Here is a 25330-nt window from a genome sequence, read left to right as displayed (position 1 = left end):
ACCTGGGTGGAGAGATCAAACCACTTCCCACAGACTAACCAAAAAACTGAGTAGCAACTCCTAATCCTCTAAATTATGGGATTAAATCTGTTGACATGGGAGTAGGCGGCCACTGCTTTTACCCTTGGTCATCATGCCCTCTTGTTGGTTCTGAGCCACAGCCAGCACCTCTCAAGTGACCGCCCCAAAAGAATTTACCCCAGAACCACTTACCTTCACAACCAGCACAACATGCTATCCTGAGCCAGGACCAACAGCTGGTCCTTCCAAGACAGACCTCATTGGTAACTCATCTCACTTGATTACACCCACCTGCAAGCTGAGTGTGGCAGGGAGGGAGGCAGACACACTGTGATGCACCAGCCCAGCGGGGACCCTGCCAGAGGCTGTCCCAGAGATCAGACACTGCTGCCACTTTATTCTCGCCGTGCCCAGGTGGTGCAGGGCTGACTGCAGGATGAAAAAGTTGCTCAGATTTTGAGCTCTTAGGGCTCAGCACAGTTTTAACACATCCCTCATTTTTTTCCTAACAACCCCCGCCCTGTCCCTTTGGAAACATCCAAAATAGGCTGGTGTTAATAGCTGAGGTCTTTATTTAAAGTTTTTATATACAGTAAAAGTGTCACAGATAAATCTGTGACAATCAGACAAGACAAATGTAAATCTCTCTCAACAATTAGCAGCTTAAGATCTATAAACTACAGTGTTACGTTCACAAGTGTCATTTCTGTACTTTTCAACCCGTGCAAGTGAGTTTTTCTGTTTATTTTTTTTACACTTTTAAAACACACTTACAGCTAAGTCAATTGCCTACAACTATACCACCTGGCATACACAACACAGACACACAGGGTTTGTAACTCCTTAGCCACATTCAGAACTCACTTAAAAACTGGCAAAACTACTCAATCTTGAACCCTTTGTAGCTTGGCTTCTTTTGTTACAATGCTTTTTTTTTTTAATAAAAAATGCATATTTTCAGAGCTGTCAGACCATGCTTTCCCATCTCAGTGTAACATGTACACAAGTCAACAGTTCATCTGATCAGACCTAAGCACATATGGGACTGGAATAAATCAACAGAGTAACTGCTGGGAGCATGCTGAGTATCATTAACTAATAAGAGAAAAAAAGAACTTTATGAAATTTTAAATGGTAAATTTTTTTGCATCAAGATTTTCTTTCTTTGCATTGAAGGACACAGGGGAAACAGATGAACTTCATTTGAACTCTCAAATGTCAATGAGGAGCTGCTGCTTTTGAAACTTACACAGTCCATTATGTTTTTTTCCCTTTTTATGTGCCAAGGTTATATGTGCTACAAACACATCTCAGCAATTTCTGTGTCTTTTCAACTCCGAATATGAAATGTTTTGGGAAACATTCTGCGACTCTGAGATGGTCACTAAAACGTTTGTATCTACAAAGGAGACTGTTAAAGGTACTCACACACACACTCACATCCATGGCAGAAACTGTCCTCTGCCTGTCATCCAGAAACACTCCATCAGGAAAGCAAACACAACCACGTACAAGGAAAGGGAGCTTTAAAGCTAGAATCACATTTCCAACAATATCATCGTTAAGCTATCAGAAATCATCACAGACCTTCAAACTGAAGAGGGAGAAAAACCCCAAAACGTTCTGCTAATGCAAAAGGCAAAACACATGGCAGTTGTGTTAAGATATGAAAAGTGGATGCAGCATCATACATGGCATTACTGCAGACAATTTTCTGGAATGGAAGAAACTGTCGAGAGAGTAAGAGACAGACAGACACACTTTGTCCAGACTCATGTACACGGCCTCCACCAAACAGTTCTGAGGTGTAAGTTTCTATTAAGCCTGCACCTTTCTAGCAAATTAGCAAATGGTGTTTATTGAATGTGACAGAATTCAGACGCTAAATGAAATTAGGATATAAAGAAGAGGGACAAACACTTCCTTAAATACTACAGATGAGTGGCACTGAGTGTCCAGATCTATTGGCTTTCAACTCCTTCCTGCTTTGACCACATAAAAACCTACCATGCACAATTCTAGTGTGATCAAAACTGAGAAAACCAGAGGTAAAAAGGCCAGGTTTCAGAAATAAAGGCAACAAAGCATTTCAGTTATGTCCCAAATCAGTTCTTACTGTTATTCACACATTTGCTTCTGACAAAACTGTGTAATGGGAAGCTAATAGTTACCCAAGGAACATGAGTCACCAGAGAAGGGTGGCAACAGAGCAGAGCCTCACTAGAACAAGGAGCAGGGTCAAGGGGAGGAATGGCCACGCACCTTTGCTCTGGCTGTGGCACTGCAGAAAGCACAAGCAGCATTGGCCTGAGTCAGCTGCATTTGGCAATTTGTATTTTAAGTAGGACAGGAGCAGACTAGTGCATATGGTGACAGAGAGGTGTGCTGTGATCCCTGGGGAGGGGGCACCTGAGTTTCCTGTGACTATGGAAAAAAAGAACCTTTGGAGGAAGAAAGATGGTTGAACGGTGGAGGGTTTGCCTCCACTGGCAATCAGAAAACCCTCAAGACTGTTCAACTTGTTTGAGGGAATTTCTCAGAATCTGCATCACAGCACGACATCTGTGTATATGAATGTACGTGATGTACATGTCTCATAAATGTATGTGTATGATTTCAACTGGTTTAGGTCATGTGGGCAACAACTGGTTCCTAGAGGGAACTTGATCCTGCAAGGAAGGAAAACAGTTAAGACCTAACTAAACACCATAAATGGTTTTGAAAGAGAATCCTGGAGTCTTTTTGGATTTCATGAAGACAAAAGATGAATCTTGGCATTGTTATGGTGAAAGGGACAGCAGTTAAAAACCAGCACAGAGTGAACACAGATTCCTTGGACATGAGGGCTGGCTGCCTGCCTCTACCAACAGGTCACCAGCAATGACACTGCAAAGGCTTGGGGTTACATTTGAAGCTGACATTTCCTTTAGAGCTTTGCAAAGGTGTCTGCACCAAGTGCTGGCTCCTGTGGCTGAAAAAGAGGATGCTCTCTACGGCACACCACAGACATAGACACACAAATGATCTTACCAGAGCCTGACAGGAGGAAAACTTTGGTTTCACTTTTCAGGGGTTTCTTTAAAAATTAGAGCTATTTCTGAGACAACCATTCTTTTAAGTGGACTGTTGAGTTAATATTTCTTTCCTTAAAAGAACCTGTCTTTTCCCTAGGAAGGGATGAACAGAAATTCCTTCTTCTTATCCTGAGGCAGGAATTAGAGATGACATGCAAACAAGAAATATAAACATACTATCCTTCACATCTGGAAAAAGAAAAAAAGCCTTGCATGACAAAAAGGTGTGGAGAAGACAGATGGTTTTTGATGATGCTGCATCTGTATGCTCAGGAGGACAGACAAATGGCATGTGAACAGCACTGTGTTCAACAGGCTGGCATTAGAAACTACTCTCCGCCCTCCTCAAAACTGCTTCAGGACAAGACAGCTCACAATTATTCACGCATTTCTTCATTTACAAACATCACTTCTTTATTTGAAAGAAAAAAAAGTAATGACCCTCCCAACCCCTTCCAAAAAAACCCCCAATAATAATAATTATAATAATAATAATAATAATAATAAAAAATCCTATTAGAAACAATAAGGAAGCACTGAGAGTTTGAGTATTACACTCTTCAAGTATGCTGTTTGGATTTTTTTTTAAATCTGTGAATATACATATATTAAAAAAAACCTTAAAAGTGCGACCAAGGGCTTCTGCTTAAAGATAAGTATTTCAAGGACTATTTCAAAATACTGTAGCACGACTGTGCAGTTACTGTGTATGGCATGAGGCTTCCACTCCATACACTCAGCCAAGTTAGTCAGCCTTACAGAAAGTTACTGAAGTCAGGTTAGCACAAACGGTGAACCCAGATGCTGAGCTGAGAGAGAGATCCACACGTTGTTTTTCTCTTGTTAAGGAAAGAAACCACTCTGAACGCATACATTTGGACATGGAATGTGATCAGACTTCACAGTAAAAGTTTAGTGTTACAGGTTTGCTGTGGTACCATCATTCAAGGCTGTGCACTAGATTGAGCTTTGATCATCTTAAGCTAACCACGTTCTCTTCTTCCTGACAGGTTTAGTACAGTAGTTCAAGCCACAATTTAAATTGCCCGTTGGTATGCTCCAAATTTCTGTATTTTATTAATTTCTTTTGTACGCTTTAAAGAATCTCAAGATTTGCATCCAAAGAGAACCATGCTACATAAAAATTATCCAGGATTCTCACCAAAAGAGTTCTTGAATAAAATCTAAAAAATACTATTGCAATGCATCTCGCAGAGAAAAAATGTTATTCTAAATGTAAACAAATTCACTCGGACACTTTAAAACTTCAGCAGAGTAGTTGCTGACTAATCTTTGTCACACTTGCTCACCAAGAGCGCCGGGAGGGAGCAACACAGCCCATTCCTGCCGCCATCATCTGGGGGGAGACAAGAACCGTTCCAAGTAGCCGGTGATGGCGTCCCAGTGCTTCCACAAAAAGGCAATGAAAACCACTATAAATAAAGTGCTGAACGTCCTATTGCGAGTCTTCATGAGGGGCACAACACAGTTGGCCACAGTGGAGACGAAAACGAGGAGAACAGCCATGACAGCCAGCAGGATGTTGATGAACTTCCCCAGCAGGTTCCTGGCTGTGGCATTCTCCAGCCCCTCCAACTGCACCACTTGCTGCTGCTGCTGCTGCAGCTCCATCTTGGAGATGCGTGTCTGGCACGCTTCCAGTGCCTCCTGTGGGCAAGAGCACACACTGGGTCACACACGATCCACGGCTGTCACCGCACAGACTGGGCCAGGCCAGGGTCAGCATTCCCACACACACACTCCTGAACTGAGCAGAGGTAGCAGTGCCATTTCCCGTGCCTAAGGGTGAGAAGCCGCTCACTAACTGAGCACTGCAGTCTGTAACACACCACGGCACCTCATCCGCACCCAAGACGCTCAACAGGGAGGTGCCAGGTTGGGCAGAAGTTGGGCTTTGTTAAGACACACCCTTCAATGCCACCTGGCACTGCCAGCTGCCAGACCCTGCACGTGGTGCTATGGCCACCCAGACCCACCATCCCTCCTGTCTCACTGTCAGACCAGAGGGAGGTGGGTGTGACAGCCCTCAGCAATCCCACAGCCTCTGTCCAGAATGGGGGGCTACCCTGCAAGGTGGTCACTTCAGCTTCGGTTCCAAGAGGTCACTGAGAGGACAAAGGTGCTGTGCCTAGCCAGAAATCTTTGTCCTCTTCCTCTTCTAGGATGTGTATTCCCAAAACCTCCTAATTCAGTAGCTTGTGCTTTTCTGGCCCCTCTGCAGAAAACTACTCAACCTGGCAGAAAACTAAGTCAACAAAAACAACTACCCAAAGGCTCAGCTGTGTTCTGCTTGCTTAGCGAGCTGTGAGCTCAGGGAAAGGTCTGAGGAGCACCAGGGCTGGGACTGCACAGCTGCCATCGCAGGAGGAAGATCTCCTCCAGACTGCAGCAAGCTGTGGCACTGGCACAGCTCCAGGTGACACTGGGAGGGCTGGGGAAAGATGTCTAGGAGAAGGGTAGGAAGCACAAGATTTATGGAACTGCCTCCAGGAAGAAGCAAAGCAAAAGGAGGTTGAGGGAGAAGACTACTCTGCACAAAACCAGCTCTCCAAAGCCCTGCTGACTTGGGGAGATTTTGTCAAATCTTTTCACCGGGTGAAACCTCAACTGGACCAACACAACCTGCACTAAAACACTGATGACATGCAACGCAGGGGACTAAAGGAAAGAAGTTTTATGGCAATTAACACAACCAGATACTTCTCCTCTTGAAGATACAAAGTTACAATTTTTCCACTAATCCTCAGAGTCGACTTGCAAGTACCATCTACAAGTCTGCAGCAAAGCAGCAGTCTCTCCCAGACTGACCACTGAAAAAGGAACCAGGATTGTTCCTCTGCAACATCAGCCCATGCTCTTATATAGTTTTTCATGCAACAAAACACCTACCTTTTCCCCAGCAAGGCTGAGGAATAGGCTGTACCAATTTGCAAGTTTCCACTAAAAGCACCAAATCATAAAATGAAGATTAAAAAAAGCTATTGAGAAATCCCCACTTAACAATTCAAGTTTTCACCCTTACTTCTTTCTGCTGTTTGAATTTAGAGAAGAGAACAAAACCTGACCCTTATAACACACCCCCAAGGGACAGCCTCCTGCCTACACGGCTGGAGGCCATGGCACCACTGTCCACAAACAGTGATTAATTTTAACTTTAACGGTCACTGTCAACTGCTACATTTCTCACTGCATCACGGTTGTGGGGGTCAATGAAACATGAGGGCTTTTCTTTGGTTATGGCCCCTGAAAGCACAGGGCAGAGCTGCTCAGCTGCCTGAACAGCAACAACTGGGAAGGAAGGACGTTTGACTCAACGGGACTTGCAGCTGGATCCACAGGCGTGCCAAGAGCACAGCCTGCTCGGTCTCCAGAGGAAATCACCTGGCTGAACCACCTCCAGGGATGAAAAGAGGGAGAACTTTGACCTACAATTCTCTGCTCACACTATAAATATCTCGCATTGGCGATCAGAACTGAGATGTCTGCTAAAACTAGCAAAGCAATTACTTAAAATGGACAAGACACTTGTTCCTGAATAGGCCTTTCTCCACAAGGGTCAGAAGCAGCTTTGCTTTGTAGAAAGGCCTCCAACTTCATGATCTCTGTCTCATAGCTTTTTTTACATACTGAAACTTCTCTTTAAAAAACCACCTCCTTATTTGGGCAAAGCCAACAGAAAGAATTGTTTCCTGACTCAAAGCAGTGAACACATAAAGCCATTTTTTCTTAGATGTATGTGACCATTGCTGTAAAACTAGTGACACAGAACCACACCCCAGGGCCCATATACTGGGAATGCTACTGTAAAAAACGTGTTCAGGTCATGGCTCGTGGGTGTCTAACACCCTACAAAGGCCTGCACAAGGTGTGGGCACTGGCTCCTGCTTTGCTACAACTGATTCACTCACAGACTCCACTCTGGCTGAGCAGCAGCTCCCTCTGTGCAGGGGCACAGACAGCCCTGCTTTACAGAGGAGGTTACCTGGACAGATACTCAAGGGTCCCAGATGGAATAAGGTCCTTTCAGAATGTGGCAATACACAATTTAGCAATAAAGCTACGAGGATTAAAATCAAATACTGAAGTGCAGGAGTATTTTAAAAGTGAGTTCCTGAAAGAGCAGGCAGAGGGCAGGACTTGGATCCTCGCTTCTGTCACCCACCTGGATGTCCCGGGCTCGCTCGTAAGACTGATAGGCAATCTTTTCCTCCATGCTGGCCAGCTCCTGTTTCAAATTGAGGATCTCATTCTGGTGGAGCTCAGTCAGGTCATTTAACTGCTCTTCAAGTCTTTCACATCTAGAAATGACAACACATGGTACAGTGGCTTTAGTGAGAAGAGGACGGCAAAATGACACCAGTGACAACCGAGGAACAAACATCACTGCCTGTGCAGTGAAACCAGAGGGGCTGCCTCAGGCAGCACCCAGCACGCACTGCCACCATGGCCCTTCGCTGGGAATTAGTGCTTTCTACCAGGTAAACTCTGTGATCCTGCTCCTACTCTGGAATAAAACACACAATTACATGACAACTGTCAAGTGATGCAAGAAATCAAGGACAGAGTTAGAATAAAATAATGTATTCCCCAAACTTTTGTGTAAACCAAATAGTTCCCTTCTAATACCATAAGCTCTTAAGCATTTTCATCTACACTCAGAATAGTAATGGGCATAAAAATGACACAGAAATGACATGTGACCGATGCCTCAGAGAACATGATGTTACTGTCTGATCTCTGCATGAGGTCACGTGGATCTTTGACTTGTATTTTTCTTTATCTCCCACGAATGATGCAACTTAACAAGCAAATACCATCATATTATTTATAAGAAGGACACATGAATCACTAACCTGCAGGCTTATTTTTCAGTTTGCTCCTGGTGAATGGGCCAGGAGCAGTCCTGAGGAAGAGGGCTGCCCAAAAAAACCCAAGTTACAACAATAGTGAGAGATACAGTTTTGGTTCTCATTGAGGGAGTTTTATATCAACTTATGTGATAGCTCTGATGGTAACAAAGGTGTGGGCACGGCTATGGTGGCCATTTTCCACTCTGGACTCTGATTTACACTGTCTACTCATTCTAACAGAATGGAAAAGCTTACCACACAGCTCTTACCATCTGAACCTCGATCCTAATAACCAAGAAACTTCTAAGGAATTAACCACAAGGATAATTCCTTGTTTAAATTTTTCCTTCTGACTCTGCCTGAATTTAATTCATACACACACATATAAGATGAATAAACAATATTTATCTAGAATGAAGAATTTAGTTGCAAGTTCTGGAACAAAGACAAAAATCCTGCTTCTGTTTTTTAGGATTTTTTTCCCCAAGATTTTTTTTGGTGCTTCACAAGGTAGTTGTTCAGAATCTGTAGTCAAGAGCTAGCCTTTAAAAACAGTCTTGGGGTTTTGTTTTTAATGGACAAGTCTGAAGAGAATTTTCATTTCTGTTCCCAATGCAATATTGCTTTAAACTAAGGAGCAGTCAGACACAGCATGACAATTTGCAGCAGCAAAACATGTGGTCAACCAGTAGTGAGACCGACAACCCCCAAGCTGATATGGCTCAGCCCAGAAAGGTGCCACAAGGACTGTGCAACCATGCTGAGACACACCAGGAACTGGTTTCCCCAGACTCAGAAGGGCATGGCCATGTGAAGACTGATTAATGAAGAAGGAGCCCAGATAATTAATACTGCCATTTGTTCCCACACAACTTAACGAAAACAACAACTTGCCAACAACCAAGAAATCATAATTAAACCCACTCTAAGTCTCAAAGGAAGCATCAATTACTTGAAATATATTCAGTCTGTTAATATATTACAAAATTCTCCAGTGGGTTTATTACACAAAAAGAGACTTAAGCATTTCTGAAAATAGCATGATTGTGTCTTTTAACCTCCTCTCACACAAACACCCTTCATAAAATGGCTGTTGCCAGGCAGATTAAATCCTGTTCTCTAACAAGAAACAATTGTATTTTTATAACTTCAAAACTACCTCAATCTACAGGAAACATAAGGAAACCCTGCAAATCCGTATAGTTAAGAGTTTAAACAGAACAGGATTAGCAGAAGGGTTGGCTCCAATTCTCCTGCCCTGAATGCCGGACAACCAGCTCATTCCTGACCCACACCCTGCTCAATCCCAGAACTGCTGCAATTGGCAACCAAGAATCACCTGTGCTTCCAGAACCCACTGTGTCAGGCAACTGCTTGAACTGGGTTATTTTAAAAACCCAAACCCCTGCCCCCACTAACCTACCCTGATTTATTTTTGAAATGACACAGCCTCCATTCAGCTGCTTTTCAATCCCTGTCCCATTACCTACAATTTAGAAAATTAATTTTTTTCCTGCTGCTTTCTCTTGGTGTTCAAATTTGAAAAGCAAGGAGAGGTTCATGCCACTTACAGGGCCCAAGGCCAGGGTTTCCCTGTTGAAAGCTGGTTTGCATTTAACTGGGAGTATTACAGAAATAAAAGGGACAGGCCACCAGTCAAGGGGTTTAAGATGATAGACATCCCTCTAACACAAGTGCCAGTGTCTTTTGAACAGACTAAATTTGTTTGTAAATATACCACTTTATTTCAGGTATGGAAAACTCCTCTTTGGAGTGAAATTTCTCCTTAAAATTACCAGCCTCTAGATGAACAAGCACCAGCATAGAAATATTTCTGTGCAACGGACCAATGTCACCTGTCACAATTATCACAGAGATCATCAGAGCTGTTCTTATGGACACAGTACACTCCTGGGGCTCAAGTATGGGATATGGGAACACTTAATTTCAAACAGCCACACTGGATTTCCACACATTTTCTGAGGCTCACTGCGTGGGAACTGGGGAACTGGTCTGAAAAGGCTCAGAAACACAGTTATGACCATCTCATTTTTTAAAATGCTTTAAAGGCATTTTAAAGTAATAGCTCCAAAATACAAAGCTAATACACACATGGAAGCACATGGAAGGGAGGGATGTGACGAAAAGGATACTTTATCTGCACACAGTGCTTGTTGAGTAAAGAAACTCTGATCAAACTGATGCTAAAGACCTTTGAAGTACACTGTAAACAGAGTTTAACACCTGTCTTCAGTTATCTCTCAAGATGGACCTTTTTTTTATAGCTATGTCATACAAACTTCCATGTGATCTTTATTTGTCATGAAATACATCTTTATGCTACTGAACACACTGCTTCCAATAGTGGAGTAAACAGCTAAAAGCAGTATCTATTTGTAATATAGTCCAAGTCTTCTACCTAGAGGATACACAAGGGACAGTTTGCTCCAAAGCTGCTCTCAGTGCCCACATCCCAGTACTTCCAGGTCTGAGCCTCCCTGGGAAGAGCACAGCTTTGCAGGGACATTTCGGTGCTGTCCTGGCTGGGCGAGCACCCACCTGGCCCAACGTGCTGCCTCCACTGCCCAGCAATACTCCAGAAGAGCCCCCAGACCTCTGAGGTTCAGCTCCTTTGATCTATTTTAAAACACATCATGAGGACAGACTGAAGTCCAACAATTAGACTACATCAAAACCCAGACAAATGGAAGCACCAGCAACTACCATTTTGGCTGACAGATTTCTCCTGACAGGAGGGTGGGAGACCTAAATGCCCTTTCCAAGGATGTCAAGCTTGGAAAGAAACCCAAACCCTCGAACTGGCCACACTCCAAATATGTGAGCTCATGATTTCACCATGTACAAACAAGTTCCTAAAGGGACACACAAGATGAAAATACTCAGCAGGAACTTTATTTCAGTCTCAATAGCACAGAAAGTCCCTGTTCATATCAGTAAACAACTGCCACCTTCCAACAATGAGATAAGCAACAGGCCAGTTCAGTGCCTGCTCTGAACTGCCGGGGTGCCGTCAGACTCTTCCTTCCTCAGTGACTCAGCCCCAGCGGAGCAGAGCACTGCACTCACCTCGATGCCACCAGGCCAGGTCAGGCCAGCCCTGGCAGCCAGCAACACTGGGGCAGGAGAACTGGAGCAACTGCTCCAGTGAGTCGCTGCCTCAGAGATAGTCAGCAAACCAGCAGCTACATGGAGTGATAGGTAAGATCTGGAAGCTGGGAAAGGGAGGGAGGAGATGGAGGAGGTAATGGAAAACCCACGAGGCAAGCCATGACTGATAAACAGAAACTGCACAAACACACAGGGAAAAAAAGATCAGAACCTGCAAAACAGTAGAACATCTAAGAAAGAGGAAATGGACAAAGACCAGGTGAGAAAATGTCACGGCACATGCTTTGTTCCAGCTTCCAGGTACAATGCAAACACTCAGTGTCACCTGACAAGCAAAGGGCTTCTCCAAATACCTCTTTTTTTTTTAAGCTCTAGCTCTGTGTTTGTTTTTGAAAGCTTCACAGAAATAGAGCAGACTTAGGAGGTATTTATAGCTTTTAAAACCAGTTATGATTAATTTGAATCCCCAGCCTCTCAGCACCAAACCACAATCTCCTTTCCCATCTTTTAATTTTTTTTTGAAGAGAGAGGTTCCAATTGGAGGAACAAGCACCACACCTCCCTGCCAAGGCAGCAGCAACCTCTACCCTTAGACACATCACATCACCTTCCAGTTCTAGGGTGACGTTGGCTTTTATCATGACGGTTCAAAATACACAAGCTATCAAACAAGAATGTAGATTTGTACAGTCAGGTAGTCATCCCACTGTGATTAGCTCATTAGATCTCGCTATCGTGCAGTTACCTTCAGAGACAAGGGCACTGACAGTAGTTTAACTGGTCCTCCTTAAAGGTCACACCTTTAATCTATCTGCATCAACATTCCAAATGGCAGGTCTAAATTACTATCTTTTTAAACTTTTATAAGCCAAGTGCAGATTCTCCCAGAAGCTTTTCACTCCAGGCTGCCTTGGTTAGCGGCTGGGCTCTGGGCTCACCTCGGGGCAGTGCTCTGTAAAGCTTAATGGCACATGACAGGTATGACTTCACAGTGCACTAGTATGGGACCTACATGAACCTTGCTCAGGTGTTGGACAGTGGTGAGCCAGTTTAGCTGACAACAGGCATCAGTCCCCAGGGTCCGCCATTGTACTTTCAGGCCACTCCTTCAGCTGTGCTGTGCTTGCATATAACATTCCACCATGAATGGCTGCTGCTGTATGTGTGAAACAACAACCTACACAGTAACAGACAACAGCACCTCTCTGCTGGGGAGCAGAAGATCCAGCTCCACGTCACTTCGGGATGTGACTTGATGACAATGAATCACTAGGAACCAAAGTTGCTGTGCTGGGTGCTGGTTTCAGTCAAACCACTGATTGTTGCAAAGCAGGATTAGAAAGTGGTGTTGGTCTGTCTTTGTTTGCCCAAGCTCTGCAAAGCACACAGAAAGCTTGCTGTCTCTACCAGATCCTAGCAGGTTAAGCCTTTTCCAATGTTTTTCCAATGATTTGGCATCAGCATGTCTAAAGAGCTGCAGGGCAACTCCATGTTACACTGCACAAACCAACTCAGCAAGTGGCACGGGGCACTTCAGCAAGCCTGTCCCCACGCACCCGCAGCAGCTCTGCTGTGCCTTGCAGGTTGTGCTCCGCAGCCAGGCGAAGCCATGAAGACCACAAGGAACTTCCTGACAGCAGCCTGCTGTCCTCCACCAGAATGAGGGCTTTGGCCTTGCATTTCTTATTTAAAATTTAAGAATCCTGTTGACTTAGACTGCAGTGTCTTGAATGCCTGAAGAAGAGCAGCTGGTAACTCTTCTCTTTGGAGCCTGGGGACAAGCTCTTGCTCCCAGTGTGTGAAGGGGAGGATGCCAAATTTCTACTGGACAGCACAACGCAGCCTGCCGAGAGCCTCTTCCAGCCAGTGAGGAAGGGGAAGCATTCCCTCAGCACCTCTCCATGGGCAGCTTTCCTCGGTGGGGAGGTGGGGGCAGCCTCAGGGTGGTGGGAGGCACTGGCTGCCATGCTACGCTGCCAGGCTGCCTCCCTGAAAGCCACTGTCCCCTCTCCTCTTTGACTTCATCAGGGACCAGTAGTAGTGCAGCAACTGCCCCACCTTTCCATCGCTTTCAGTGAGGGGAGGGCCAATGGAAGCACAGGATACCCAATTCCAGAGCCCCGTAACCTCCACAACAAGCACACTGCCAGTATCTGATATTTAATTCAACTTAATTTCCTTGAACTCTGCCACTGTAGGCTGAGGGAAGGAGACAAAGGATATTCTAGTTCTGGCACACGGGTAAGATCACGTCTTGTCAGAGAACATTAGGAAAGCTGGAATGTTTCTTTTTCTGGTAGACATGGATCTGAGTGTTGGAGGAGGCAGGGTCAGTCACTGTCCATGCATAGTTCCCCGTCTCCCAAACCTTTGCAGGGTTTATGCAGGGCAAAGCACTGTCTGATAACAGTACTCTTGACTTTGGGACACCTTATTAAAACTCTTTGGCTTGACTTTTTATCTTGAAAACATTGTGAAATAACTGTTTTCCTTGCTATTTTTTTCATGTAAAGAAAGGGAGATGAGCAGCAAGACAGCAATATCTACAAAGGACAAAACCAGGAGGGAAAAATCCTGAGACCACCACAGAGTTTCTCACCTGAATCAGGCTGTTGGGAACAGCCTGCTGAGCAGTACCATCCCAGCCCTGGTGCTCTGAGATGGCAGCACTGAATTGTGAAACAAAGTACCACAGCACGTACCTGTACCGCTCCTCCTGCAGGGTCTGCATTATCAACGTGTAATCCCTCTGGTAGCGAACCTTAAGGTCCTCAAATGACTCTTCCAGTCTTGCCTGTGTCTCTCGAATTTCTTGAATCTCATGCAATATTGCATCAAACCCTGAGCTCTGCATATCCAGAGTGTTTGTTTTGGAGCTGGAAGCTCCCACAGGGCCCCCCGTTGTGCTGTTGGCTCCCACCGAGCCCGACGTGGCACTGGAGCAATCCTCTTCACTGCCATATTTTGGGCTTGACTGAAAGTTCTGAATAATGCCTAGAGCCTTGCTTCCTGTCCCATCCTCCTGGCCTTCTTCTAAGGAGTCTTTCAGATTAGCAATATTGTCTGCGCTCCCAAACTTGTTTCTTATGAGGGAGGCAATCTCCCGGGGTTTGGAAACCACAGCTCCTGCTGCTGAGTGTGTGGCTTGGGAGAAACTGGAAAGCCCACCTTTTACGCTGTCTACCACTCCCTCACTGAAGCCAGTGACTTTTGCTCCAACATCTTTCAAACCCTGATGCATATCCCTGAAGACATCCTTTGGCTGCCGAGGGATCCCATTCTGTTCAATCTCTCGCAGTTTTCGGTGGTAATGTTCCAGTTTCTTCTGCAGCTGCAAGATGGTCTGGGCTGACTTTTGATTTTTCTTCTCAAACACTTGCTTAATGCGGGCGCTCTGCTGCTTGTCTGCATTGTTGGCCAATTTCAGGTACTCTGCCACGTTATCATCACGGGCTGTTTGCTCAATTTTGATCTGCTCAGTCAGCTTCAGTATCTTCTGCTGCAGGTGTGTGATGGCCACTTTTGTCCTCTGCGGATCTGGGGTCCCATCAACAGAGTCCGTGTTGATGCTGCCATCAGTGCTGGAGGCCACGGCACTGGAGGTCTGCGCCAAGCTGCTGACTTCCAATCGCTCGATCTAGGCAAGGGGAGAGAGAAACATGAATGCTAATCATCAGCTTCACCAACAGAAAACCCTTCATTCTTTATGCAAACCAACTTGGCAAATGGAAGTAATTCTACAAAAATGCACCTTTTTTCTTGCAGCTCAGGGGACAGTATCAATCAAGTGAGTATTATGTGTTTTACGGACATTTAATAAAAGCTGAGAAATAAGCAAAACCCCTCATACTTGAGCCCACTTAATGGCCTCAAACAATCCAAAACTCAAGCATAAATGCTCATCAGGGCACCCGAGCTTGGCAGGCTGAGCACTCCGAGGTATTGGTACAAGGGCAGGGGCTCTACCCGCTGGAGAGTGAAGGGACCGAGAAGGTAACTGAGAGCAGAAGCCACATGGTTCAAGTGTACAGCACACCCGAGTCATTCCCCCGAAAAAACCACTCTGCTACGGTCAGTGCTTCTAACAGAGACACGGGGCCCGCGAGGGACCCGAACGGACGCCCCGCCGCGGCAAACCTTGCGAGCGGGTGTCCCTGAGCAGGAGAAAAACAGCGAGTTTCAAAGGAGAACTCCCGCTTTTGGCCAAAAAACAAGGCAAACGCTGTTTCAGCGCAACCGAACCCGACAAGTGCCCGCCGCGAACGGCCCGGGCAGCCCCGGGAGCCCGCGGCGCCCCCCGCCAGCCCGGTCCCGCCGTACCCCTTCGCCAGCCCGGTCCCGCCGTACCCCTTCGCCAGCCCGGTCCCGCCGTACCTTGTCTCGGCGCAGCAGCAGCAGCGCCCGCTCGCCGTGCATGGCTCCGCCGGCCGCCCCTGCCCGGGCACGGAGCGCGCCCGCCGCCCCCCCGGCCCGGCCCGGCCCGGCCCCGCCCGCCCCCTCGCGGCACGGAGGCCTCCCGGGCCCGGGGACCGCCCCGACCGCGGCCCGCACCGATCTCCCTGAATGGCTTTTACACTTTCGGCTCCCGCGGCCACCGGCCCGGCGGGGACCGGCCAGGCAGCTCCCGGGCTGTTGCACTGGAACAGCTGCCAGCTGACCCACAGCTACTGCCCAGACGTAGAACCATGTCCGTGTTTGTGAATATGCGCTTTACAAAACAAAAAGAGCTCTTACAGTTAACTGTACCCTCTCTCTCGATTCAATATTCCACATTTAATGCAAAAAAAATCAACATCTTGCAGGCAGCAACACTGGCCGCACTGGGGATCAGCCAGGTTCCTTTCATAACCCTGAGGTTCTCTGTTTGCTATCTCATCAACAGGAAAACCAGTCAGACACCTGGAAAACCATTTTCCAAAGGAGTTCAGCTGCTGGAAACCACAGAATATCAGTTCTCAGTCAGTTGTGACTCCTGAAATATCAGCTGCTCTCTTAAGAGGGATTAGTTCTAGAAAACCTGGATCTTGGCATCATCATCATCATCATCATGGCCAGTCTTTGCGAACGAAGATTTGGGAAAGGTCTCTACCCACGTTTGTTACAAGCACGCTGGTGATACAGGGCTTTGCAAACGCGGGTAAGGCCTTCGAGCCTGCGCAGTGGATTTTTTAGGTGAGACACAGTGTGTGCTGAACTGAGCCCACCCTTTCATCCTGAGGTTCATCTGCTGGGGCCGAGCGAGCTTGGACGGTGTCAGTGAGGTCCTCAGGACGTAGGTTCGTTTAGAGTGACCTTCTCTTAGATGGATGGCCTTACAGGGCTGACGAGCTCCATCTGCCTGGCTTTAGAGTTGTCGGATCTTGGCATAAATCAATGGAAAATTGGTGCTAAGAATTCATATTAATCAATGGGACCAACAATATGCATGACATCAGTACTACGCAGAGAACATGCTGTGTAGGGATGTACATTTTTAAGTCATACACATTTGTTAAGATACCTCTTCTTGGAATTTATAATTTCATTAAGATTTTCCCAGGGCTGTCACTGATCTGATTTCTCCCTATGGCCTAGAAGGACAGAAAGACCCTGGTTGTGCAGGGTACGTCTGGCCTGGTAACATCACCCAGCACCCGTGGCACAGCTGCTCTGAGCCTCACTCACAGAGCAGCTCTGCCAACCTGCCCCCACCCCAACAGCAGCACAGCACAAGGTGTCTGTGCAGCATACAAGACAATCTTATTACTGTTAACTGCCTACGAACCAAGAGCTTCTCAAAAAACCCGTCAATCCATTCGTGACAATCTCTACCTACTCCAAAGCAAGGACATTTTAGTATTAGTGGCAGATGAAAAAAAGAAAGATCCACAAATTTTATGCAAAATGTTAACAAATTAATTTGATATAACATTTTATCCTTTTTTTTCATAATCCTTTTGTTCTGGGCAGCAGTAAGGGTTGAGTGAGTGTGGGACTGACCCTGTGTCCCAGAACCAAACAACTGCTGATCACCAGCTCTTCTGCAGCCCACATGCTTCAAGCTGAGATCTGCACAGATAAGTGTCATGGAACTAATGGGGCTTCAATATTATGTTGCAGTAAAGAGTTTCTATCAGCTCAGTGTACTTCAGGTTGGGTCTAATTAGTCTACATGTGTGGATAATTACTATATATGACACTAATAGTACACTCTTCCTCTCAGACACAAGTTTTTTGAGAGAAAAATTTAGTACAAACTTTCTCTTCCCCTCCTTTTAAAGTCAACTGACTTCAGCAAATCTGCTCAGGTTATCTCCCTACACCCGCAGCAGAAAATAACCTAGAACAGCAGTAGTAGAATAAACCATGTTGGGATAATTGCTTTATAATTACCAGCTGTGTGGATATTAATCTGGGATAAGAAAAAGAGTTCTTTCCAATGCAAAAGGAAATGGCCGTGCAAAGTGCAGTTCTGGAACAAAACAGAGATAATTTCTTTGTCCATATTGACAAGACTTTGTAAAGGGAAGACTTGGCATAAACTGTGTCCCTGGGAAGTTCTGGTGGCGTATTATTGAATTTGAGATGCCTGGCAATCTGTCCTGAAAAGATGCTGGTAAAGTAAATACTGTAATGGTCAATGCTTGCATAAGAATAGGGATTACAATTCGATAGTCAATCTCCCTTGCTATACAATTTCCCAGTATATTGACAGTCCCGATCAAGGGGAGCTGTGTGCCCTCCCACCAGGAGGTGCTCTGAGAACTGCTCTGGCACTATGCCATGAACCAAATGAAATCATGTGAAGACCTTATACTTTGTCTCTCTCAAGATCTCACCGAATTCCCAGCACTGTCTACGCTTTCAGGCTTCCTCTCCTGTACAGGTTTTCTAATGTCTATTCTGCAGCACACAGCCCAAAACCCACTTCAGGATTCTGCCTTTTGGTGCTGCTGAAGATTAAACATAGAAGTTCCTCTAAAGGTGTTTCACCCTTTTAGAACTTTTCCAGTGAAAACACATACACAAAATCATTCACCAAGAATATAGATTGTTGTTTTCAAACAGGCAGGGTAGCTGCATAAGTGAACAGCAGCTTTCAGAGCAAGCTTGCTGCAAGGGGACTCCTGCTTCCTCCTCCCTTGTCCGGAGCTTCACAAGTGTGACCGAAAAGTGTCATGTTACTTAGAACAAAAACATACAGGGCAAAGTGAGACAGGGGAGCTGAGAGTGACTGCCACACACAGCCTCAGCAGTTAACAGCACCCAAGGCACCCATGTTAGTCACCTTCCCGGTGACTGTACACCTGAGTGGCAGCTAAAACTAACCACAAAAGCATTCAGAAGTTGTTTTGTTTCCTTTTCCCACTGTGCTGAAGGCAGTTCAGTCATACAGGCAGAAAATCTAGGAGACTCATACAAAGTCAAGTTTGAGACTTCCTGTTTGGAAACACCCCTCATTAACAGCATCATTAGCATGTGGCAGGTGCAGCAATGGGCTCAGGAACTTGGCCAATCCCTCCATGCTGAGTGGGCAGACGGTCTCCAGCCTCAGGCAGGCGCCAGGAGTGGGGACTCGAAGTCTCTGATGACATTTACAAGACAGTTGGTTCCTTAGCAAATAAGATCTCTCGTTAACACCTTACAGGGAATAAAAATCAGAGGGAAGAAAAAAAAAAAAAGAACGTTCTTTGTGCCTGACCATGTGTGCAGAGTTACAGCCCCCCAAGGCCCTGTTCCATTGGATCTGCATTAAACCACCTGAGTGTGTATTTGAATAAAGCCACACACAGAATCCCTGGCAGGTACAACGAAGAGCTATTTAAACATCACAAATTACTGTGAGGTACCTTCATCATATTCTATTAAATACCATCAACAGCCACAAGTCACCTCCCTGGAAGACACCTGCAGCACATGACTTGAAAAACCTGAGCGAAGGTGGCACCAGCCCCGCTGTCCCATGAGTGGGCAGCGCCCGGTCACTACGGATCCAAGACAGACACTGCATATGGCACAACTTACCACAGGTCCCAAAGAAAATAAAAAAGTGACACAAATTCCCCTGCCTCACACACCCAGATGGTGCAATAAGCTATTTATGACCTACAGCTTATCAAGAGTTGAGAGTGTTTTTCTAATGCTTTGCTTTTCAAAGGTTGTTACCAAATCACAGATCAGCTGGGGTTGGAAGGAACCTCTGGAGCTCACCTTGTCCAACCCTCCGCTCAGGTAGGGCCACCAAGGGCGAACTGCCCAGGGCCATGTCTAGGAGGCTTTTGAGTGTCTCCCAGAACAGAGGTTCCACACTCACATCCTACATTTGTGCATCTGTCTGTAATAAAAACTTGGGCCTGTAAGTCTCTCTGTTCCAACGCTGCCACACATCTGATACTACCAACTCTGTGGGTCACTATTTATTTCCAATTGCATATTTATATGATGGCAAATCCTGTGTAACAGCATAAGTAAGGGAGAATATTTCTGATCATTCACCTCTCAATTAAATACACACAGAAGATCCAAATACTGATGCACTTAACCATCCCAAGAAACACAGATGCCCACTCATGTATGGATTCATTTATGAATCCACCTTCCACCTTCCCTCAGCAAGTGCTCAGGGCGCATACAAGCTCCTGCTCTATGAAACATCTGCCTTGGCTTTACTGCCAAGAAGAATACAAAAGAAAAACAAAGAACAGGTCCAGTGTGATTCTTTGTGACACACAGTGCAGTTATCCTGAAAAACTGTATTGGTCGACTGAATGTTCAGAAGCTGCTGCAGCTTTGCATTTTACAGAATTAGAGGATCACAGAATCAACTGGGTTGGAAAAGACCTCTGAGATCACTGAGTTCAACCTATGACCTAATGCCACCTTGTCAATGAGACCATGGCACTGAGTGCCACATCCAGTCTTTCCTTAAACACCTCCAGGGACGGTGACTCCACCACCTCCCTGGGGAGCCCATTCCCATGTCCAATCACTCTTTCTGTGAAGAACTTCTTCCTACTGTCTCACCTAAACCTCCGCTGGTGCAGCTTGAGACTGTGCCCTCTTGTCCTACTGCCAGTTGCCTGGGAAAAGAGACCAACGCCCACCTGGCTCCAACCTCCTGTCAGGGGATTGTACAGAGTGATGAGGTCTCCCCTGAACCTCCTCTTCTCCAGGATAAACAACCCCAGCTCCCTTAGACTCTCCTCACAGGGCCTGTGCTCCAGACCCGTCACCACCGTTGTTACCCTTCTTTGGACACTCTCCAGCACCTCAATGTCCTTTCTAAATTGAGGGGCCCAGAACAGGACACAGCTGCTGGCCTCACCAGCACTGAGTATAGGGGCAGAATCACTTCCCTGCTCCTGCTGGCCACACTTCCTGATCCAGGCCAGGATCCATTGGCCTTCTTGTCCCCCTGGGCACACTCTGGCTCCTGTTCAGCTTCCTGTCAATCCACACTCCCAGCTCCCTTTCTGCCTGGCCGCTCTCCAGCCACTCTGTCTCAGCCTGTGGGGCTGCAGGGGGTTGTTGTGGCCAAAGGGCAGGACCCGGCACTTGGCCTGGTTGAACCTCATCCCGTTGGAATCAGCCCAACTCTCCAGCCTGTCCATGTCCCTCTGCAGAGCCCTCCTGCCTTCCAGCTGGTCAGCACTCCCCCCCAGCTTGGTGTCATCTGCAAATTTGCTGATGGTACACTCAATCCCCTCATCCAGATCATCAATAAAGATACTAAACAGAACTTGGCCCAACAGTGATCCCTGGGGACACCACTAGTGACTGGATTCCAACTGGATGCAGCTCCGTTCCCCACCACTCTCTGTGCCCCACCATCCAGCCAGTTCCTAACCCAGCACAGGGTGCCCCTGTCCAAGCTGTGGGCTGCAGCTTTTCCAGGAGTATGCTGTGGGAGATGGTGTCAAAGGCCTTGGTGAAGTCCAGATAGACACATCCACAGCCTTCCCCTCATCCACCAGGCAGGTCACCTGGTCAGAAAAGGAGATCAGGTTGGTCAGACAGGACCTGCCCTTCCTAAACCCGTGCTGGGATTTTAACAGGCTCCAGTTACTTACCCACAGAAAGTGCTGGTCATCCTTGCCAACAACTATTCTGAGCTCTTCCTAGCACACTCCTAAATCCAAAGCCAAACCAAAACCATCTGAGGAAAGCACACAAACAGATGGACAGCTCAAGGAAGTCTTGCTGTGTGTTTTTCACAGCACAGCTCATTGGCTAGATTATAATTGGGGTTTCTAAGAGATAAACAGCCTTTGCCTGTGGGCAATTAACCCTCAGGATGGTGGGAAGATGGTTATGGAAAAAAACCCCAAACAGCAAGTAAACAAAAATGAAAACTGACCCTGAAAAAAAAAAAAAAGAAAAAAATACACTACAGTGCCTTTGCCTGCCTCAACAGCTTGAGCAGGGAACCAACGTTGTAATACCAAGAGGAAATGGCTTTCCATCTTACTCAGAGTAGTTAAACAGTCCTGAGTGATGATAACTACAACACAAGTGTGCTGAGGGTCCATCTGCCAACCCAGAGGCTCATGTGCCCTGCTCTGCAGAGAGGGGAGAGCAGGTCCTGCCCCGAACACAAGGGCTGTCAGCAACCACAACCCAGCAATGTTTCACATATGCTCTCCCTTTCCTCAGAGGGGTCCAAACCAAGCAGCCCCCTGCCTAACCCTGTACTGTCACAGCTTGGGGACAGACAGGATAGCAGCTCCCTCCAGGGTTGAGGTGCAAGCTCTCCGAGGACCTAGTGATAAGGCACTTGGAGATGCTATTACCACATTCCTAAAGATGGTTCACCATCAGGCCCCAGCCCCATACCAGCCAGACCGCAGGAACACCACCAGAGCGAAAGGTGACCTGGGACTGCTTCACTTGGCACTGGTGCCAAGAGCAACATCCACCAAGCGATGGCCTGAAGTACACAAACAAATCCTCAACCACAGCTTGGGGTCTGGTAAAGCCAGCTGCAGCATGACTTGTCCATGGCCTTGTCACCTAATTTAATATGAAATGGAGTTGTGATTCATGTGCCACATCAAGTGTCAGAAACAGAGTTTAGCTATGAAGGAGCCAGTTGGCTTTTCCTCAGAGCTGTCAGTGGCAGAAATCCCCAAAGCAGACCAGTATTTCAGCTTTAGCCCTCGCTGGGGTCGGGAGGATGATGGGAGATGCTGCTGCCACATGATGTCATGGTCACTGTATCAGAGAGCATTGCAGGCAGTATCTGTCACAACCAACACAAGCCATTCCACAAGGGAGCTCCGGTGAGTCCCTGTCAGTCCAGGACAATTGCTGGTCCCAGATGCTTCTCCCACAGCACCAGTGCAGTGGAGCTTGGTGGGCCTCACATGTTCCCCCTGCTTGACTCCACCTGCACAGGGCCCTGTGCCTCTTGGGAAGCAAACACATCACTAACTAACTGGTTAAGAGGTAGCTGAAGCTACAAAGCCGACTTACACTTTTCCCACCTGTGGTTCAGGCAGTGCATCCCCAGTGCCTGCCAGCCTGGTGCAATGGGCTCAGGCAAGGAACACTGGAGAAGCTGTTCCCTCAAACGGGACGGGGACATGTGGGACTAGGCACCAGCTTGGCCTACAAGTACTCACTGACACAGGACACAGAAGGGACCGACATGGTGCAGTGTAACATCTCCCTTAAGAGGCTGTCTGTGGCCCTTTTAATTCTTTTTAAAAACCAAATTGCTGCCAAAGACATCACCTTCTTGACTTCAAACTTCTGAAATCTTGAGAAAAGGTATTTTTGAGTACAAAACCAGTAAGGCTTGGTGGCCCAATTCAGTAATGGTTTCCCCAAGCTACAGACTAGTCAAGCAGAAAATCATTGGTGTTGACTGAATAAACAGGGCAACATTGTGGGTGATGCAAGTCCAAGAGAATGGATACAACAATCTGACTGGAAAAATAAAAAAGAACTGAATTATACACAAGGGCTCATAGAAGGTGGAAACGGATGATGCAGCAAAAGATATGGCCAAAATAACATCCATGGATGTTTATTTTAGCAGCTCCTGATTTTTAATCTGAGGGGAGTGCCAATCAGGCCAGGAGTTACAATAATAATGACAGGAAATGAGGTAAACCTAACAAAAAATTAAGTAAAGGAGTCAGTAGGAGAGGGTGGATTAGGAAACAAGTTTATACAAGCTTTCATCAGAAAGTGACTATATAAAATCATGGGGTTTTGTTTGGTTTTGTTTTTTTTTAACTCATCCTGTTTTCACTAGTGTGTCTGAATCATATCTCATTACCTGAGACACAAAATTTTTGTTAACACTTCCCAGAGAGTAGAGTGGTTTTGGCTTTTTTTTTTTTAATGCTTCAAGCTGCTATCTGATAAATAAAGATTATTACTGCATGTTACATATTCATTTGTAAAGAACAGAGTTTAATTTTGTGGTTGCAAGTTAACTTTGACTTGCAAAGCACTGAAGCAAACTGGGTCTAGAGCCTGGGAGGACAAATGCTTCTGAATGATCCCTCTGCATGATTCGTCTACACAGATCCTTTGCAAGAGCAAGGATTCCCCTTTTTCAGGGGATGTTTCTCTGTTGAGGTTTAATATGCATGCCCCCTCCAAGTGTTTAGTCTAAAGGGCTCCAGTACATGAGCAGAGCAACTGCACTTCTACATTTACTTTACTTCTTTTATTTTTAGCTGTAGTATTTTCTGCAGGAACGACACAGAGCATGACCATAACCAAACTTCATCCTGAAAGCAGCTGATCCAATCAACAGTTCATACAATATTAAGTATTTAAAAACAACAGGATTCATGTTTCCTGCAAACATATTGCTTTGTCATTCCTGTAGAGCATTTCCTGACACATTGTTTCCTTATTTAAAGCCTTTCTAATATAACACACACAGTACATCAGCTGATACTTGTCACAGCTATGCAACAGAGCTGCTTCAGTCTCCTGCCCTGTTCAAAGACAGCTTGTGTTTGCCCCAAGTGCTGCAGGTGCTCCTGCATTAGCACCACCTAAATCTCTGATATTGCTCCAAGTGGCAAACTCAGCTTGTCAAGGACAATGTGGGCAAGGGCAGTCCATACAGCCCCCGGACACACGTTCCCTGGGGCTGCCGGCACATGGCACGGCTGCCTTGGGAAACCTGGAAGAGGAGAACACTGAGCAGTGAGACAGAAGAGAGGAAGGTGTGCTCAAGGGATGGTGAACACCCAGCAGTCAAGCAACAGGGCACCTGTCCAGAAATCCACAGGGAACACTGAATCAGGTAAATACTGAAGTCACTACACTGCTTTTGGTATTCTTGCAAAAGCCAAGAATCCTAATCGAGATCTCCATTTAGAGACAGCCCTCAGTGCAGCATCTCCTCAACGTGTGGTGGAAAGCTGCTCAGGCTACCCTGACCTGGCCTAGAGAGCACAGAACATGGTATTCTGTGCTCACTACTCCTCTCTCCAGCTCTCAAGAGGTGATGCAGCAGCCTGATGTTATATGTGCCAAGATGCAAAGCAGACAGATCTATCAGCCCGGGAGGTACAACACCTTTAACCCCCGTTTTCCTACTGCCCTGTAGCGCTGTGGTATCACTGCAACCTGGCATTTCTAACAGGGCTGTTTCTGAGAGCCACCTGTGTGCCACTTTTGTTATGAAGACTGATGAATGCAGTGAGACAAAGAATACACGTCCAGTACAGAAGATATTATTCTCCTTTGGGAAGAACTGTGAGTCAATTAAGTCAATGGATTAGACATATGTGTTTCAAACACAACAGGAACACTATGTGATCTCTCAACCATGTCTTCTGCAGATGGTAACAGGCAAACCTTCAGCAATGGCAAAGGCAAACAGCACAAAAACAGTCTGAATCCTGGATTTCTTTTTTTCTCCAGAAAAGAGCCACAATGAATGGGAGAGCTAACTGTAACAATTCAAAGAGAAATAGCTTCTATTTTGCGTTGCAGATCAGAGCATCAGAAACCTTACTGCCTCTCTTCAATATTTAATAAATTGAGGGAGAGATACTGTTTACTGTTAACTCAAGACTAGGAAAGGGCAATGCCAAGCTACCCAGCTCAATGAAACCAAAGAAAGATACTTAATCATTTCTGAAGGTCACCAGCTCCACAGGAAGCAGTATGCTTACTCTTTTTCTACCTGAAGAAGAATATGGTTCTGCAGTTTGTTTACTGCTTTGTGAAAATACATTTTGCACAGTTAAAATAGCAAAACAAGAGGTCACACTAAAAAAGCTA

General features: G+C 46.1%; 1 protein-coding gene across 9 annotated transcripts in view; it reads right to left on the bottom strand.

Annotated features, from left to right (window-relative positions):
• Positions 1-573: 573 nt before the first annotated feature.
• The window catches only part of TMCC1 (transmembrane and coiled-coil domain family 1), a 111570-nt gene continuing 86813 nt past the window's right edge, over positions 574-25330 (bottom strand). For 8 of the 9 annotated variants that reach the window (XM_051788865.1, XM_051788859.1, XM_051788864.1 and 5 more), the window contains 3 exons: positions 13798-14732; positions 7279-7414; positions 574-4763 (listed from right to left, as the gene is read on the bottom strand). In XM_051788865.1, coding sequence (XP_051644825.1) covers positions 4449-4763; positions 7279-7414; positions 13798-14732 — 1386 coding nt within the window. In that variant the 3' untranslated portion in view covers positions 574-4448. Of the gene's footprint in view, positions 4764-7278; positions 7415-13797; positions 14733-15469; positions 15543-25330 lie in introns of those variants that run through there. The other variant, XM_051788866.1, reaches the window with a different exon arrangement.

This window comes from Manacus candei, unplaced genomic scaffold (genome assembly GCF_025592945.1).
Source record: "Manacus candei isolate 608988 ecotype Guabito, Panama unplaced genomic scaffold, ASM2559294v1 h1tg000025l, whole genome shotgun sequence".
Taxonomy (NCBI): domain Eukaryota; kingdom Metazoa; phylum Chordata; class Aves; order Passeriformes; family Pipridae; genus Manacus; species Manacus candei.
Note: the sequence above shows the minus strand (reverse complement) of the source record. Positions and strands in the feature narration are given on the sequence as shown.